General features: G+C 45.5%; 1 protein-coding gene across 6 annotated transcripts; it reads left to right on the forward strand.

Annotated features, from left to right (window-relative positions):
- The first annotated feature begins 548 nt into the window (after nucleotides 1-548).
- LOC147455817 (ATP phosphoribosyltransferase 2, chloroplastic-like) lies at nucleotides 549-13,317 on the forward strand. 6 transcript variants are annotated; one of them, XM_086514462.1, is made up of 10 exons: nucleotides 550-756; nucleotides 842-929; nucleotides 10,492-10,556; nucleotides 10,639-10,746; nucleotides 10,835-10,918; nucleotides 11,461-11,562; nucleotides 11,747-11,860; nucleotides 11,939-12,019; nucleotides 12,176-12,295; nucleotides 12,875-13,317. In XM_086514462.1, the coding sequence occupies exons 1-10, from the start codon at nucleotides 676-678 to the stop codon at nucleotides 12,989-12,991; spliced, it is 960 nt and encodes a 319-aa protein (XP_086370588.1). In that variant the 5' UTR covers nucleotides 550-675; the 3' UTR covers nucleotides 12,992-13,317. The 6 variants fall into 6 exon arrangements, with proteins under 6 accessions (XP_086370587.1, XP_086370590.1, XP_086370588.1 ...); XM_086514460.1 differs by having other exon boundaries at nucleotides 550-684; nucleotides 819-929; XM_086514461.1 differs by lacking the exon at nucleotides 842-929 and having other exon boundaries at nucleotides 549-756.
- The last annotated feature ends 5,231 nt before the right edge of the window (nucleotides 13,318-18,548 follow it).

The following is an 18,548-nucleotide window of genomic DNA, read 5'->3' on the forward strand; positions in this document are numbered from 1 at the left end:
CCCTCAATTCGGATTTTTTTCTAATTGACCAGACATACTACTACTGGCTCCACTTTTATTTTATTCAATTCTTTCTGAGATTGTGCAAGAATCTCTCTTCCCTTTCAAAGTAAGATTTATTGCTCTTTCAAAATGGAACTCTCACCTATGACACATCAACCTGACAATTAGCCCGCGTAACCACTCCGCCAGGAACCTCGACCTGTTGGCATCTGCCACTTATGAAAAAAAAGACTATAAGTCTGCCTCGCTAGCTCGTTTGCCATTGCCCATCCAGCTCATACTCTCTTACTCATACTCCTTGTTGTGTTGCTCGACCTGCATCATACTCTCATGCGTGAAACTCTCTTGCTGTGTCGCCCGATCTACTCATACTCCTTGCTACGTCGCCCAACCTGCATCAACGATTAATTCTAAATTTATTTTTTTAATTTTCCCAGCCAGTAATCCATGCTGCATCGTAGGGATATCTCTTAGATTCTCTTCAACTTTTTACTTTTGAAATGGTATCCCTTATGAAGCCCACTACTCTTTATTTGAACTAAACATTTAACAGCCTTGAGACTAAGGTGCGTTGAGACATGGTTCCTGCTTGCCAGCTTCGGCCATGCACTCCCTCTACGTTTCCGACAGGCTTATTGATGCAACGCAGTTTCTCTCCTCTCTATCATCACCATGCCGAAGGTGGGCAGCGGCGGCTTCACCTTCTCACCTGCTTCTCGTCAGCGATTGCGCAGTTTGATGTCATTATCTCAGGTGCTTTTCCTAGTTAGGGTTTCTTACTAGGCTTCTCTTCGTCGATGCAACTTGATACTCAGGTGATACCCCGAATCTTCAGCAGAAAAATGAGCGTCTTGCTGTTCGTCTGGGCCTTCCGAGCAAAGGCAGAATGGCTCAAGGCGCTCTCGATTTACTCAAAGTACCTTTTTGTGAGCTCCTCTCGATTCAGTTTTGTCTGTGGCCCAATTTGGGCTAGTTGATTTCACAATCCCTACTAATGTGGGTTGTGCTTCACTTGCCTCTATGGCGCACACCGGCTTACACACACACACATCTTGCAGTGTGCATAGCCTCCTGGAAACAAGAGGGTCTCATTTATCTATCATTGTACCTGCCTGCCTGCTTGCTTTCTTGTTGCCAATCATTCTTGGATCACTGATGTGGGTTACCAGGAGTTGGTCTTGATGGTGATTGCTGCTGTTAGATACTGATCTCAATGGGCGATTTTGCCATATGTGTATTGTCAGACAGAAATCTTTTCAACAACCTAATACTTAACTGGAAATACACAGATGCCAACACATTGTCTCAAAGGTTATGGCGAAGGTGCTAGGATATCATTTATCTGCTTAGCAGACAACATGCACAAGGAAACTTGATTTGTCATTCATGTCAAGTTTCCCTATGACTTGCAAATGTATATGTCATCTTGACGTCTCAAGTGCCCACTAAATTGTCCTCCTTAACATGTGGCTAAACCTTCAAAAGGTTGTTTACTCTAGTATAGTTCGTGAAATGTAATTGAGAGATTGCCATAAAGGCACAAGAGTATGGTGTTGTGGACTTACTCTAGAAGTTTTTTGCTGAACTCGAGCATGCAATAGCGGTTACTGTCTTACCAATTTAAGCTACCTGCACCATGGCTTGTTGACATTGGTTTTTGAACATTCAGGACTGCCAACTTGCAGTTTTTAAACCTAATCCTCGACAGTATATTGCAAGTATCCCAAGTGTAAGGCCTTTGTCTGTGCTAAAGGATCCTGTTTAGTTAGTTGTAGTACTCACATGCATGTTTGAAAATGATTGTTATAATAGCTGCCAGGCTTGGTGAAACCGGCCCGTAGGGCGGTAGGCGTTGGCTTTCACCCGAAATTCTTTACTTAAACACACACACAGAGCACTTTGCAAAGGAGACCTGTAACGAGAATTAACACTTCATCACACACACGGCTCGGAAGCTAGAATGCTCCGAGCAGACGCCGACAACCTGTAGGCCCCAAAATTGGCGCCCCTTTCGGTATTTCTTTATTCTTTAGGAGGGTAAATTACAAGGTAAGGTCCTGGGAATCCTTCACGTGTATCCACCTAGATACCATTTGATTTGGCCAAATTTCGGTAGCATAACAGCCCCAAAACTTGCGCGAAACCAATTCCCCTGCTGGAACTCGCTTGCACTGTCGTATACCCTCTGATTCCTGTCCAAAAACAGTAAATTCAGCACGCTGTATTTACTGGTTTTTGCCCTGTTTTCAGCCCCAAACAGTCCCCTAACTGTCCTTTGCCAGTGGGGCACGATTCCCAATGATCCTGGCGTTCGTATGGCTGAAAAACAGTCAAATTACAGCGCATACACAGCGCTGATTTTGCACCTGTACGGTGAGGTTATGACCCTCACCAGTGCCTGCTTTGGAGCAGCAGTTAGCTACCCCTGTTCCTGCTCAAGGAGGCTCTTGCCTCAGCACAAAAGCATGAACCCACACAACTGTACATCAGTCAAATGAGTAGCCCTCTTGTGGGGCATCACATAACTGCACGTAGGGGAGAAAGAGAGCAGTATGTAGCGTGCGGGGCATCACTCCCATCACCATACTGTGCATAGAGGGCAAGGTAAGCATTCCATAGCTTCTGTACCTGTTGCAATCCGCCTGTGGCTGAAAATGGCGCCCCCTTTGATGATATGCAGCTCGTTTTTGCCTCCCAGAGTGGTAGAATCGCTCACAAGCTGACACGTCGCCAGTTTCCGAGTTTGGGCTTTCCCTGCTAAAAATATCTCAACTGGTGCGTCAGTTGACTTTGCGGCAGAGTTGTAAAGTGTTCCCCTAGTCATACCGAAGGTAATGACGCGAACACATTTCGTGGCCCAAAATAGCAGTTCCCTAAATTTTAGGAGATGCTTCCGTTGGGCTCCCACTGGTCTTCTGACCATCTATCCTCATTGGGACCGCATCCAAAAATGCAATGTGGCCCAACTGTCGGATACTTTTTGTTGGAAGTCCCACCTTGACTTTACGCCTTAATTGAGTTCACTTCCTAGTATCCACCAACTTGCTAAGTGCGACGGGGGGACCTATATGATCTTGCTTTGAGCCTAGACATCCTCTTACCATACGAATTCCAGTGCCGACCACTTCCCGTCTGCGGGTGAATCTACCGTTCACATTGGCCATACAATGTCCGACCGTTTGCTACTTCAAAAAGAGGGTCTTAAACAAATAAAATAAACCCCATTGGAAAGAAACCAACAACCAAGGTTAGCAGTTGCCACATCTCTGTGACATGGTTAATAACTGCCACGTCCTCGTGACATACCCCCCTCTTGAAATCGCAAACGTCCTCGATTGCATACCATAAATACACGCCACTGATGATCTTGTGCTATTAACACTCTTTTATCATCGCATGTATCCGCAAGAAAGGTCGTAACATACATAGATACAAATGACTTAATGAGGCCTTCATACTTTTGCCATTTCCATCTATGGCACTGAATTCATATGTACATTTGATGTACTAGCTCTATCATTACCCCTCCTTTGCACACGTTGGGTTGGGGCATAAGTAGGCTGTAGCCCAAAGGCTTCAAGGTAAAGCTGCAATACATTTGGTGACTCTGACAGTTCATGCTCTTCTATCCACTTTGCATCCATAGGCGGATAGTTCTTGAACTTCACCAAATAGCGTCTTGCAACTTGTCCTTTAACTTTTCTGTCCTTATGTGCCAAAACTTGCTCAGGTACCAAGATCTCATCAAGTTCTTCAACTTCTGGCTGATCCTCAACTGGCATATCTTCTGGCACATCACCCACGAAGGGTCTTAGAAGACTCACATGAAACGCATTATGAATCTTCCATGCATCAGGCAATTTCAGCCTGTAAGCCACATCGCTGATCTTGTCAAGCACTTGAAAAGGCCCATAGTAACGCATGCTGAGCTTAGGAAACAGCCGTTCCTTGCCCTTCATCTTCTTTAACCTTGCCTTTTCGAACCTTAAGAGAACCCAATCACCAGGTGATAGTAGCAATTCACGACGGTGACGATCAGCAGCCTTTTTCTGTTTTGCCCGAGTCTTCTCCAAGGCAACTTTAATCTTCTTATACATCTCATCCATGTTCTCAACATATCGATCTGCCTCAAAGATCCTGTCCTTGGTGTGCAAAATGGGAGGAACCTTTTTGCCGCCTTCAACAATCTCAAAAGGTGCTTTGCCAGTAGACGAATGCACCGTATTATTGTACGCATACTCAAGCATAGGCAAATACTGTTCCCACTTGCCCTTATTATCTGACACATAGCATTTCAGCAGATCTAAGACAGTAGAATTGGCCTCTTCTGACTGTCCATCAGTTTGTGGATGAAACGAAGACGAGAACTTGAGCGTAGTACCCATGTTCTCAAACAATCCTCTCCAGAACAAACTGGTCATGCGAAGATCACGATCACTGATAATCGATTGTGGCATACCATGGTACTTAAACACATTGTACATGAACAAGCGTGCCATCTGATCAGATTTTATCTTCTTCCTGACAGGGATAAAATGGGCCTGCTTGCTGAACCTGCAGATAATGGTCCATATACCATCATTCCCTGTTGGCGTCCTTGGAAGATCAAAGATAAAGTCCATAGCAATGCTTTCCCATGGCTTATCCGGAATCGGCAGTGGTTGTAACAACCCTGGTGCCTTTTGCTTGTCAAACTTGACCTTTTGGCAAACTATGCATGCTCGCACAAAGGCATCCACATCTCTCCTCAAGGTAGGCCAATAGAAGAACGTCTCTACCGCTTTAACTGTTGCATCAATGCCACGATGCCCTGCATACGGTGGGACATGACTCTCTTCCATGACCTTATGTCGCAGTGGCCTAGTGACACAAAGTCTGCCATGCATCATCATAAAACCATCTCTGAGGAGGTAGTGCTCGTGATGTTGCCCCTCTTGTAACTGTTCAAAGATCCTTGCAAAATCTTCATCAGCAGTATACTGTTCCTTCATGTCATCTAACTCATGATGATAAGGAATTGACACAGCTGAAATTTGTGGCTTTCTTGATAACGCATCAGCCACAACATTCTTCTTGCCTTCCACATGCATAATCTGGAAGTGGAACATGGAAAGAATGTTTGCCCATCGCATATGCTTTTCGGATAACTTTGACTGTGTCAAGAAGTATCGCAAGGTCTGATGATCTGTTTGGACAACAAAATCAGCACCTAAGAGGTAGTGCTTCCAGCTAGAAAGCGCATGAATCACGGCCAAGAGCTCTTTCTCATAGACTTGCATAGTCCTCTCTGGCCCTTGCAAAATTCGGCTTTCATAGGCTACTACCCGTCCATCTTGCATTAGCACTGCTCCGATGCTACTGCCACACGCGTCACATTGGACCACAAATGACTTCCTGAGATCTGGCAAAACAATAACCGGATCTGAAGTCAACTTTTCCTTTAAGAGACTAAAAGCTGAAATCTCTTTTTGGGTCCATCTGAAAGTGACCTCTTTCTTTTGCAATGCATGAAGAGGCGATGCTATCTCTGCAAAATTTCTGATAAACCTTCTATAGTAGGAACACAATCCCAAGAAGCTTCTGACATCGTGCACAGTCTTCAAGTCTGGCCATGTCTTGATAGCTTCGACCTTTGCAGGATCCATTCTTACACCATCCTTTGAGACTATGTGGCCCAGAAAGTGGATCTCTTCAAGGAAGAATTCACTTTTCTTAGGATTGACAAGCAACCTGTGACTGCGCAGCTCTTCGAACACAATGGTCAAGTGACGCCTATGCTCCTCTTCATTCTTCGAATACACAATCATGTCATCGAAGAATGTTCCAACAAACTGTTGATGCGAGCGGAAAATCCGGTCCATCATTCTGTTGAACGTGGCTGGAGCATTTGTTAGCCCAAACGGCATCACTAGAAACTCATAAAGACCAAATGTCGTTCTAAACGCAGTCTTGTGCACATCCTCTGGGCTTATACGAATCTGATGGTACCCACTCTTCAGGTCTATCCTGCTGAAAATTGCAGCACCCTCTAAACGATCGAGAATATCATCAATGCGAGGAATAGGAAACCTATTCTTGATGGTATTCTTATTCAACGCACGGTAATCAATACACATGCGCCATGAGCCATCCTTCTTCTGCACTAGGAGCACTGGGGAGCAAAAGGGTGAAGAGCTAGGCTGAATCAGCCCCTTCTCTAATAACTCCTCAACCTGGCCCATAATCTCTTTCTGCTGCGCCGCACTAACCCTGTAGGGAGGTCTATTTGGTGGGCTACACCCTGGCACCAAATCTATCCGATGGTCCTCAGGTCTCTCTGGCGGCAATTGCGACGGTAATGAATCAGAAAAACAGTCACTAAACTTTTGCAAAAATGCTGACCTTTCTTTATCTAACACAGATAAATTTGACTGATCACTATCTGAGACATCACGTGCAAAAATCAAGTACACAGAAAGATGATTCTTTATTACAGAAGTGATAGCAGAAGCAGATACAATAGGGACTGACTCTCCTTTAAGCTTTACATCCAAGATGTGAGTTTTGCCCCTATGCTGTACAATGATCTTTTTGTTGTAGGCATCCAAGACTCCATGCACTCGGAACATCCACGGGATCCCCAACAAGGCGTCACAACCTTCCAGCGGCATGATGTAAAACTCTTCAGTGTCCACATACGACTGAATATGCAGACGCAGTTTTCCAATGATGGGAGTAACACACTCTGAGTGGCCAGGACATGCCAACCCTGCCTCTGCTGTGTACCCCATTTCTTCAGCTTTGATGCCGAGCTTCATAGCTAACTCTGGTGAGATAAAGTTGGCTTTGGCACCTGGATCAAAGAAGATGAGTGCCGTCTGATCCCTAACTTTACCCCATGCCCTGCATAACTCACTGGCATCTGTGCTGGGTCTGTCACCCACCATGTCTGGCACTAAACCTGCTGTGGGTTTAGGCTTCTTGCCTTTCTGGTCTTCTTTATCCTCAGAGTCAGCTGGCCTTTTCCTTTGTGGACAATTGATAGAAAAGTGACCAGGCTGCTCGCATATAAAGCATTTGTTCTCAGCCATTAGGACCTTCTTTTCCTCGAGCGACTTGCGCACAAAAGGCTTCCTTTTCTGTTTCTTTGCCTGCGCTCCAGAAGTCCCAGCTGAATCCTTGTCTTTGGTTGCCTGTTCAGACCCCTGTGACGCATCAGGAGCCGTCTTCACAAAGGGCTTCTTCGCTGAATTTTTCTTTTGCTGCCCTCCTTTATCACTGCTCGGAAATCCACTGTCCTCTCCTTTCAACAGGGCAAGACCAGTGTTCGCAACTTCCATAAGCTGAGTAAGGGTAGCCACTCTATTCTTTGTACAGTAATCGCGAAGCCCTTTAGGCAACCCACAACAATACTTCTCTATCTGCTTTGTCAGTGGCACAAATCTGTAGGAGGTCACTGAGAGTAATGCTTTACAAAACCTCCTATTGTACTCCAGCAAGCTCTTGCACGAAGCTGCCGTAAGCTGGTGCCAATCTGTCAAGACATCGGCTTCAAATTCATTTGATAGCCAAGCAGATGCAAACATTTGCTTGAAGTAAACCCAAGTGGCGGGTGCCTGTCCTTGCATTAACAATGTCGTCCACCATGTAAGCGCATTGTCCTTTAAGAAAGTGGCAGCTTTCCTGACCTTCGAGGCCTCTGTAAAATTCCCTCCCGCATAAGCTGTATCAAACTGCTGGAGGAAAGTGAGTGCCTTGGTCTTGTCCTCGAAACCACTGAAGGTACTGAACTTTACCGCTGCACCACCTTCTTTGTAAGCCTTCGGCTTCTCTAGTGCCCCCAAATTGTCATACGGAATGGTCTGCAACATGGGCACTGTACTAGGCATGATTGGCACGTGTTGGCCATTCACATTTTGCGTCAGAGGTGCGATATCTGGCTGCTGTCCAGAAAAACCAGCCATGCCAAAATGACCCTGTGGCACCCCAAACTGGCCTTGGTTGCCGTGGAAACCTTGCTGCATGCCGATAGTACCATACATGGGGTTTGGCATGATGCCTTGCATACCCCCGAACACTGTTCCTGGCATGTACGGCTGACTTCCAGACGCATAACCAGCCATACTTTGGAACACTGATCCACCCCCGAAATACCCAGGATGTACCGTGGGTGGTGGAAAAACTGAGTGCATAGCCTGGTATCCAGCTCCCTGTCCATTCAAGACAGCATGCTGGCTCTGAAAGGTGGCGGGCTGAACTGGCATAACCTGTGGAATAGGCGTTCTAGCCACCTGTTCAAGCACGGGAGGAACTTGCTTTGGAGCCCCCGACTCCGCAACATGCGAGTGTTCCCTTTCCTCCTGCGCCTCATGAAGTACCTGGGCTTGAGCTTCAACAAGCTCCGTACGCGGCGTAGGTTGCCTATTTTGATGTTGCACTGATGGCGCTTGCAAGAATTCCATAAACCTCGGATTCTGCACCAGCTGCGAAAAGACATTCACCGCGGCAACTAATTGAGTCTTAAACGCATCATGCTCGAGTTGCCCTGTCATAAAGCCCTGTACTACTGGAGGGACATTCACGTTGACAGGAGGTACAGACTGACGTGGCCGTGAGCTCTCGCCAATCTCAAAAACCATAGGAATCTCCTGCCTGTCCTTTGGAGAGGAACCCTCTTCCATAATTCCCTTCCCCTTGTCGGCCATAGTGTAATCCCCGCGTTCTTGGACTGTGTGTCTTTACCCTGAACAATCTAGGCTCACTCTTTGAGGAAAAAGTGATTGATGTCCCGGCAATGGAACCATGAAACCGGCCCGTAGGGCGGTAGGCGTTGGCTTTCACCCGAAATTCTTTACTTAAACACACACACAGAGCACTTTGCAAAGGAGACCTGTAACGAGAATTAACACTTCATCACACACACGGCTCGGAAGCTAGAATGCTCCGAGCAGACGCCGACAACCTGTAGGCCCCAAAATTGGCGCCCCTTTCGGTATTTCTTTATTCTTTAGGAGGGTAAATTACAAGGTAAGGTCCTGGGAATCCTTCACGTGTATCCACCTAGATACCATTTGATTTGGCCAAATTTCGGCAGCATAACAGCCCCAAAACTTGCGCGAAACCAATTCCCCTGCTGGAACTCGCTTGCACTGTCGTATACCCTCTGATTCCTGTCCAAAAACAGTAAATTCAGCACACTGTATTTACTGGTTTTTGCCCTGTTTTCAGCCCCAAACAGTCCCCTAACTGTCCTTTGCCAGTGGGGCACGATTCCCAATGATCCTGGCGTCCGTATGGCTGAAAAACAGTCAAATTACAGCGCATACACAGCGCTGATTTTGCACCTGTACGGTGAGGTTATGACCCTCACCAGTGCCTGCTTTGGAGCAGCAGTTAGCTACCCCTGTTCCTGCTCAAGGAGGCTCTTGCCTCAGCACAAAAGCATGAACCCACACAACTGTACATCAGTCAAATGAGTAGCCCTCTTGTGGGGCATCACATAACTGCACGTAGGGGAGAAAGAGAGCAGTATGTAGCGTGCGGGGCATCACTCCCGTCACCATACTGTGCATAGAGGGCAAGGTAAGCATTCCATAGCTTCTGTACCTGTTGCAATCCGCCTGTGGCTGAAAATGGCGCCCCCTTTGATGATATGCAGCTCGTTTTTGCCTCCCAGAGTGGCAGAATCGCTCACAAGTTGACACGTCGCCCAGTTTCCGAGTTTGGGCTTTCCCTGCTAAAAATATCTCAACTGGTGCGTCAGTTGACTTCGCGGCAGAGTTGTAAAGTGTTCCCCTAGTCATACCGAAGGTAATGACGCGAACACATTTCGTGGCCCAAAATAGCAGCTCCCTAAATTTTAGGAGATGCTTCCGTTGGGCTCCCACTGGTCTTCTGACCATCTATCCTCATTGGGACCGCATCCAAAAATGCAATGTGGCCCAACTGTCGGATACTTTTTGTTGGAAGTCCCACCTTGACTTTACGCCTTAATTGAGTTCACTTCCTAGTATCCACCAACTTGCTAAGTGCGACGGGGGGACCTATATGATCTTGCTCTGAGCCTAGACATCCTCTTACCATACGAATTCCAGTGCCGACCACTTCCCGTCTGCGGGTGAATCTACCGTTCACATTGGCCATACAATGTCCGACCGTTTGCTACTTCAAAAAGAGGGTCTTAAACAAATAAAATAAACCCCATTGGAAAGAAACCAACAACCAAGGTTAGCAGTTGCCACATCTCTGTGACATGGTTAATAACTGCCACGTCCTCGTGACACTTGGAGGTTTGGTTTCAACGGGAGACAGATGTGGTACGAAATATCAGGGCAGGTCATGTGGATTTGGGTATTGTAGGCTATGACACGGTCTGTGAACATGGACAGGTCACTTTTTTTCAGCTTTCGACTGGTTTTTCAAAGACCATTGCACATGAATAAACTCTGACTCTCTCTTTCAATGCAAAGTTTAAAGGGCTACAATCTCATTTTGTTGGTTTTTGGGCAGGGGATGAGGACTTGATTGTTGTCCATGATGCTCTTCAGTTTGGCAAATGCTATTTGGCCCTTGGTGTGAGTAGTGCCTTACATATTTGGCATTGATTTCACTTCTAAGAGGCCGGTTATTTAGGATCTTCCTGGCCACAAGCTACAGGTTCCATCGTATGGAATTTTTGCGAATGTTTCATCTGTAGCTGAACTTGTGGCCTTGCCCCAATGGTCTGAACTAAGGCCCTTGAGAATTTCCACAGGCTTTACTTATGTGAGTCCTTAGAGGGTGTAGTTCATGGTAATTGGGTTAAGGTTTATTTTTTGCAGTGATGATTGCCTGGTGTAAACTTTATTGGCAGCTGGGGAGACAATTTATTGAGAAATCTGGATTGAAGCATGTGCAGCTACTGTCCGCAGATGGGGCCCTAGAAGCTGCACCTGCGGTAAGAATGATGTGTGGCTGTTTGTACCTCCATTCTGGGCTCACAAAAGAATAAACCTGGATTTTCTCCCTTGCTTGTATGTGTGCTTGTGTCTGCTTATCATCAGCAACATTCGTAACATAGTGTAATTTTTGAGGATTGATATTCTGACTTTATCATAATCTGACATACTTGTACAAATTTGAAACATCATTTCAACCCTGAGAGCAGTAAAAGTGAAGGTTTTGCGTCTTTATGTCTCATCTTTTGTGTTTTTAAAGTTTTTGCATCATGCTTTTTCAGAGTCATGCTTGCCTCTGTGGACTTGGGATATATGCTATAGTTTTACTTCAGAGGACATTGGAACTTAATAGCCTTGGTGGGTGTCAAGGGGCATGATTTGACAGGAAGAGGGTCGTTTGCATTGTGATGCTAGACTAGAGGCTCCATGTGTATATGTGTGTATGGTATGCACACACAGGAACATGCATGTGCGCCCATATACCACGCACACATGCGGTCATGGAACTAGCAAATCACGCTTTTCGTTTTTCCTGTGGCAGATGGGTATAGCTGATGCCATCCTGGACCTCATTGGAAGTGGCACTACCCTGAGAGAAAACAATTTAAAGCAACTGGAAGGGAGTGTCCTCTTAAAAAGCCAGGTCTCTGAGTTACTAGATTCATATCATGGACATATTATAGCTTTCTTTGCTAAAGATCATGGTTTGATCTAAGCTTTCTTTCACATTAAGTCAACTTTCAAGATACATGGGAAGTGTTGTCAGAAGCATGAACCGACTTCCACTTTAGATAGACGCTTACTTGTTTGCTTGGATGCCAATGCAGGGTGTTTTAGTAGCAAGCAAGCGTGCATTGCTTCACAGGAAGACAGCATTAGAGAAAACTCATGAAATCTTGGAGAGATTGGAGGCTCATTTACGAGCAAGGGGTCAATTTACAGTGAGTTTCTTTTGATCTGCTTTACCATTGGTTCTTCATGACCTCAACATGAAAAGCGGGGGTTTTACTGATGTGAAGGTTACAGCCCACATGCGTGGCAAGTCGATGGAAGAAGTTGCGAACCTTATACTAAATGTGACAAATTTTCATGGATTGCAGGTAGGGCATTTGTCAATAGATTTTGGTGTGATTTTTTTAAGTGTTTAGCATCGAAGAAACGTTGAACGATCAGGTGAATTTACTTCACAGTAATGAGGCTCATAGCGCCAAGTCTTCTCCTTTCTCATTCTTCAAACGCTTTCTTATCTCATGCAGGGGCCTACCATTAGTCCAGTCTTTACCTGGGCCAATGGGGCAGCTGTGGTGGACTTCTATGCTGTTGTCATCTGTGTGACAAAATACCTTCTCTATGAGGCAGTAAAACAGTTGAGACAGGTACTAAGTCTATCGTGGGTCTGTTATTTTACTCATATTTATTGACGTCGCAATAATACATCTTTGTCATGTAGTTTTGCTTTGTATTTACACAAGCGAACACAAAACAGTCTGATTGCATGCTTATATTGACAGACAGGTAGTTGCAATCATTTCAATGATGTTGTGTGTACATGTGAGTGTGAAATTGTATTGTGGAGATAAGACATTCATATTTATTTTGTGCTCATGTATGTTTCTCTACAGCCTGGGCAGTAACTATGCTTGTATTGATTTATGCTCATATGTATAATATTATGTATGTTCACTACTATTGGAGACCGATGATGTAATCGTGGATGTCGTGTTTAGTGATTTAAAAATAAAATAAAAAATTCTTGTGGATGACGATATGAGCTTCTGGTTTTTCCTGGATTCACCAAGGTTGATGTGGTTGTGAATCTTATGTGCAAAGATGAGTATTTACGTGAAGTAATATTTTAGATTGAACGTTTGCTTGTATCACATCTCTATTTGACAATGGTTGGTGCCTTATTTGACATTGTATGGTTTGTCTGTTTTGTGGTCCTTGATGAGCAGGTGGGAGGTAGTGGAGTTCTTGTATCACCATTGACATACATTTTTTATGAAGAACCTCCTCGCTGGCAGCAATTACTTGACAAACTGAAGTCGCGGAATAAAACCGCACACAGTTGATTTCTGCATCTTGTCTTTGTGCTACAAAAGAGGCTGGTGAAGCAATTTAAACAACTAAGCCCTGCCGAATCTCCTCTTTTATAGACTTCTGTGGTAAATGCAGCAGACATGCTTGCTGCTATTTATAGCGCACTTTGTAGGTGAGCTGAAATACCACATTCTCAAGGAGAAGAAAAACTCTGTTTGATAGAGACTAGCTCAAATTCTTGCTACTTATCAATATTCGCATACATTTCACAAGCAAGTAGCTGCACTTCAAGAAAAGGAAACCCTCACTTTGTAAGGTCTCATCATATCCCTTGATCTAGCATTTTTTTAATTGTTTCCATGTAAATGGTACTGGCACTAAGCTTTGAATCTTGCACACTCCTTTAAATTTACTTACAAAGCAAGGGGTGTTGAGTTGCAAAACCTTGTGGCCTTGACTGGCAGTTCCGCAAACTCTCAAGCAGATGTATCAAATGTCATATCCCTTGGACATAACTGAGTGTACACATCCAAATTTGACAAAACTTCAACCATTACTGGTACAACGCCGCCGTCTTCGGCAGTGCTATGCGGATTTTCTTACCTTAGACATGCCAACACTATCTATACTATTTGGAGAGACACCATCACTTAGCATCTACCGAAAAACGTCCAAACCTCCTTGGTCTTGCCCAAGCTGGACATAACTTGCCATTAGTGTATTCCAAGAGAGGACATCCCAGACACGAAGCACCTCAAGCATCTTTTGTGCTTTATGAAGTGCACCACATTTGGCATACATGTTGATCAAGGCTTGCTATATGGATTAGGGCATACACACTTGCATGCGCCTCTATGGAGATTTAACAACACCACGATCGACTCAGCCGATGCCGACAAACTCCATGTCATTAACACGACCTTGTTTGCCTAAGACAACAGTAGCAGGGCACCTCAAAGAGAGAGAGAGAGAGAGAGAGAGAGAGAGAGAGAGAGAGAGATGGGGGGTGGGGGCTTCAAAAGCCCTCAACCATTGTAGATGGGGAGGCGAGAAGAAGTGGGCCTTTTCTTGAATAGCAAGGCTTGAGAGGTTGTGAGAGGTAATTGAGAACAATGCAGAGTGCACAATACACAAAGCCGTTGGGATAAAAAAAGACGGTGAACATCGAAAAAACAGTGGAGGTCGCATTTGGTTACACGTGGTCCCTTAACTCCTTTTGCGGTAGTGGCACCTCTCTCTCTCTCTCTCTCTCTCTCTCTCTCTCTCTCTCTCGTACTCATTGTCTCGTGGAGCTACCAAAGGTCGGAGGTTTGGTATTCTTTCCTTATCCTTGCCTACATCGGGTGTGAAATCTCAATCCTTATTTTGAGCTTTGGGGCTCACCGCAATGCACTCTCTCTCTCCTGTCCTCCATGCTCCTACATGCAAATCCTCTTTCTCTCTACGTGGACACAAAGCCAATGATTTGACGCTCACACCAATGCTCTCTCTCTCTCTCTCTCTCTCTCTCTATTCATTACAGAGTGCTCAAGACTCAAGACTATTCTAGCACGACATGGGAGACATCCAATATGACTATTCACAAAGGTAGTGGCATCTCTCTCTCTCTCTCTCTCTCTCTCTCTCTCTCTCTCTCTCTCTCTCTCTCTCGTCCTCCATGCAAATCCTCTTTCTCTCTACGAGGACACAAAGCCAATGATTTGATGCTCACACCAATGCTCTCTCTCTCTCTCTCTCTCTCTCTCTATTCATTGCAGAGTGCTCAAGATTCAAGATTATTCTAGCACGACATGGGAGACAGCCAATATGACTATTCGCAAAGGCGGACATTGAACGATGCTCTTCAGTGATCGATGCAATACTTTCTCGGACAATACCCGATGTCGAGCATCCTTGGACATTGATGTTGATGATGATGATGATGATGATGATAATAATGACTTCAATTTTTTACTTTATTTCATTTTTATTTTGTACCAGACATTGTATAAGATCTACCGAACAGAGAAGAGGCAAAGACAGAACTGCAAAATAGAAAGGTATTTGAAATGTGTGTGGATAGACCCAAGGATTGCAAACAAATGCCCATGCAAAGCCATTGTCTTCATCACAGCTTGTTGGGTTGAACAAATCAGGCGACCTCTCTCTCTCTCTCTCTCTCTCTCTCTCTCATGTGAACACTCCAATTCAACGACTCCTTCCCAAGGGAAAAGTATGGGTTTTATGGTCTGCTTGCTAGTTGGAACACGCAATCAGTACACGCAACTCAAGGATGTATAGCCTTGAGGGTGTGCTTGTCAGCAAGCAGTCTCTAGCGATATATGACTGCCTTAACACAAAGTTAGAGCGAGAGATGCAAAAAAGTGGGGAAAGATGTAACAGGTATACATGGACTCCCTCTTGCATCATACTGCACTCCCTCTCTCCCTCTTTCTCTCTCTATCATCATACCTTCACAAATATGCAGGCCTAAGAAACCCTCATGCTTGAAACCAATACAAAATGGGTTCGGCCTACCATATGGGCCTGGAAGGAATTCAAAGTGTCGTTGAGGCAGGTCGCTGCCTATTCTATACATGGAGCAATGAGAGTCTCAATTTTGGCCATCAGGTAGAGAGGAAGAGAGGAGAAAGGGGGGCTCCTGGCTCTCGAATTGCGGATAGACACCAACTACCCGGACTGGGAAGGGTGCCCCTTCTCTTGAGCTACGGCCAGCCACTTCCATCATGGCAATGCGCAGAAGCAGCCACGTGAAGCTCACTCTAGTGATCAATCAAATGAAGCTCACTATTCCCTTATAACCCATGGGCATCGCAATAGATCACATGGTTGATATGGCGGTAGACATGGTCCATGTAAGAAATGGTATGAAAGATTAAGAGACCATGAGGGACGACATTACTGTCTGTCCATCCCTCGAGAGAGGTCTGCAGTAGTTGTAATACTCGAGAGTCAGTCGTGAGTTGCCCCTTGTTGTTGAAACATAAGTAGTGCAACGGCAAGGAGAGCAAAATGTGGTTGAGCTGGTCGGCCCTGGTGCAAGTGGCTAGCATCCTTGAAAAGAAAGCGGTGGAGGCCAATGCAAAATCCGCTGTGCAACAGACTGCAGCTACTCCGGTCGTGTCAGATATCTGGCCGGCCCATTGCTCTGTGTGTGTGTGTGTGAGAGAGAGAGAGAGAGAGAGAGAGAGAGAGAGAGAGAGAGAGGACATAGATACAAAAATTGATTGTTTGTTGCACAACACTAGCGAATTGCCGGAAGCCTCATCATCGCGAGAGAGAGAGAGAGAGTCACTTGGGGAGCAATGGAATGACAGGAGCATACAATTTAATTTATAAATAGCTAGATCATCAGTCTCTCTCTCTCTCTCTCTCTCTCTCTCTCTCTCTCTCTCTCTCTCTCTCTCTCATGGTTCTCCTCTTCCCTCGGTTTGCGGGCTACTGCACACCTCTCTCGACTTGTGAGTCGTGACTGATAACTTGTGAGCGCAAGGCTTGTTTATCAACCCCACAACTCCAGGGCGTGCGGTGTCCGTCCGTCAACTTCCGAGGAGTTTGCTCGCTATTTGAGGCATCTGCCGAGCAGTGTTTGGGAAAAATCTGTCTCAGCTTTATATAGTGCCATTTTCAATTTTCAAAATGCCGATTGAGCGCAAGGGGAAAAGGAGAAATTCTGGCCCAAAATAGAGAAAAATAGTGTAAAAACCCGAAAAAGTAACCTAATTTTAAAAATTTCCTCTTAGCAAATTCAAGGAAAGTAATTTTGTAGGTTTGGAAAAATTATTTTTCCCGCTGCCCATGAAGGTAGGAGGCCTGGAGGCTGCGCTCCTATTCGAGGTTGGCAGCCACGCTAAAAGTGTGATCGGCCATGGAAGATGGCAGCCACATCACTGGAAGAGGACCATCCATGGATGGCGCCTTGACTCCCCACCTGCGCCCACTCTTCAAAGCAGTTTGAAATTGAAAGGTGAGTCTGCTTGTAGCTCGAGCCTCGAGGTGAAGCCGGTCCCTTGGAGGCTTGGAGCCCAGGTGCGTTGCCAACTCTCACTGTCGCGTTGTGCAGCCGGTAGGCGCAGGTTACACTCAGGCAATATACTCTCTCTCTCTCTCTCTCTCTCTCTCTCTCTCTCTCTCTCTCTCTCTCACACACACACACACACACACACACACACACACACACACACACACACACACACACACACACACACACTATGGCAGTGTGCAGTCTTTAGCTTCTAGCAAAATGCATGAGCGCCCCAGCTACACTCTCAGACTTAAGGCCTTGGCTTTTCGTTGCCGTATTCACCCTCTAGTGATCAATCACATGAAGCTCACGTTTCCCTTATAACCCATGGGCAACGCAATAGATCACATGGTTGATATGGCGGTAGACATGGTCCATGTAAGAAATGGTATGAAAGATGAAGAGACCATGAGGGACGACATTACTTTCTGTCCATCCCTCGAGAGCGGCCTGCAGTAGTTGTAATACTGGAGAGTCAGTCGTGAGTTGCCCCTTGTTGTTGAAACATAAGTAGTGCAACGGCAAGGAGAGAAAAATGTGGTTGAGCTGGTTGGCCCTGGTACAAGTAGCTAGCATCCTTGAAAAGAAAGCGGTGGAGGCCAATGCAAAATCCGTTGTGCAACAGACTGCAGCTACTCCGGTCGTGTCAGATATCTGGCCGGCCCACTGCCTGTGTGTGTGTGTGTGTGTGTGTGTGTGTGTGTGTGTGTGTGTGTGTGTGTGTGTGTGTGTGTGTGTGTGTGAGAGAGAGAGAGAGAGAGAGAGAGAGAGAGAGAGAGAGAGAGAGAGAGGACATAGATACAAAAATTGATTGTTTGTTTCATAGCACCTAGCGAATTTTTGGAAGCCTCATCATCACCAGAGAGAGAGAGAGAGAGAGAGAGAGAGAGAGAGAGAGAGAGAGAGAGAGAGAGAGAGACTGATGATCTAGCTAAAGAGACTGATGATCTAGCTATTTATAAATTAAATTGTAGGCTCATGTCATTCCATTGCTCCCCAAGTGACATGGAATGACAGGAGCATACAATTTAATTTATAAATAGCTAGATCATCAGTCTCTTTAGCTAGATCATCAGTCTCTCTCTCTCTCTCTCTCTCTCTCTCTCTCTCTCTCCTCTCTCTCTCTCTCTCATCGTTCTCCTCTTCCCTCGGTTTGCGGGCTACTGCACACCTCTCTCGACTTGTGAGTCGTGACTAATAACTTGTGAGTCGTGACTGATAACTTGTGAGCACAAGGCTTGTTTATCAACACCACACTCCAGGACGTGCGGTGTTCGTCCGTCAACTTTCGAGGAGTTTGCTCGCTATTTGAGGCGTCTGCCGAGTAGTGTTCGGGAAAAATCTGTCTCAGCTTTATATAGTGCCGTTTTCAATTTCCAAATTGCTGGTTGAGCGCAAGGGGAAAAGGAGAAATTCTGCCCCAAAATAGAGAAAAATAGTGTAAAAACCTGAAAAAGTAACCTAATTTTAAATATTTCCTCTTGGCACATTCAAGGAAAGGAATTTTGTAGGTTTGGAAAAATTATTTTTCCCACTGCCCATGAAGGTAGGAGGCCTGGAGGCTG

The sequence above is a fragment of the Adiantum capillus-veneris genome, chromosome 6, assembly GCF_014529385.1.
Source record: "Adiantum capillus-veneris isolate H3 chromosome 6, ASM1452938v2, whole genome shotgun sequence".
Taxonomy (NCBI): domain Eukaryota; kingdom Viridiplantae; phylum Streptophyta; class Polypodiopsida; order Polypodiales; family Pteridaceae; genus Adiantum; species Adiantum capillus-veneris.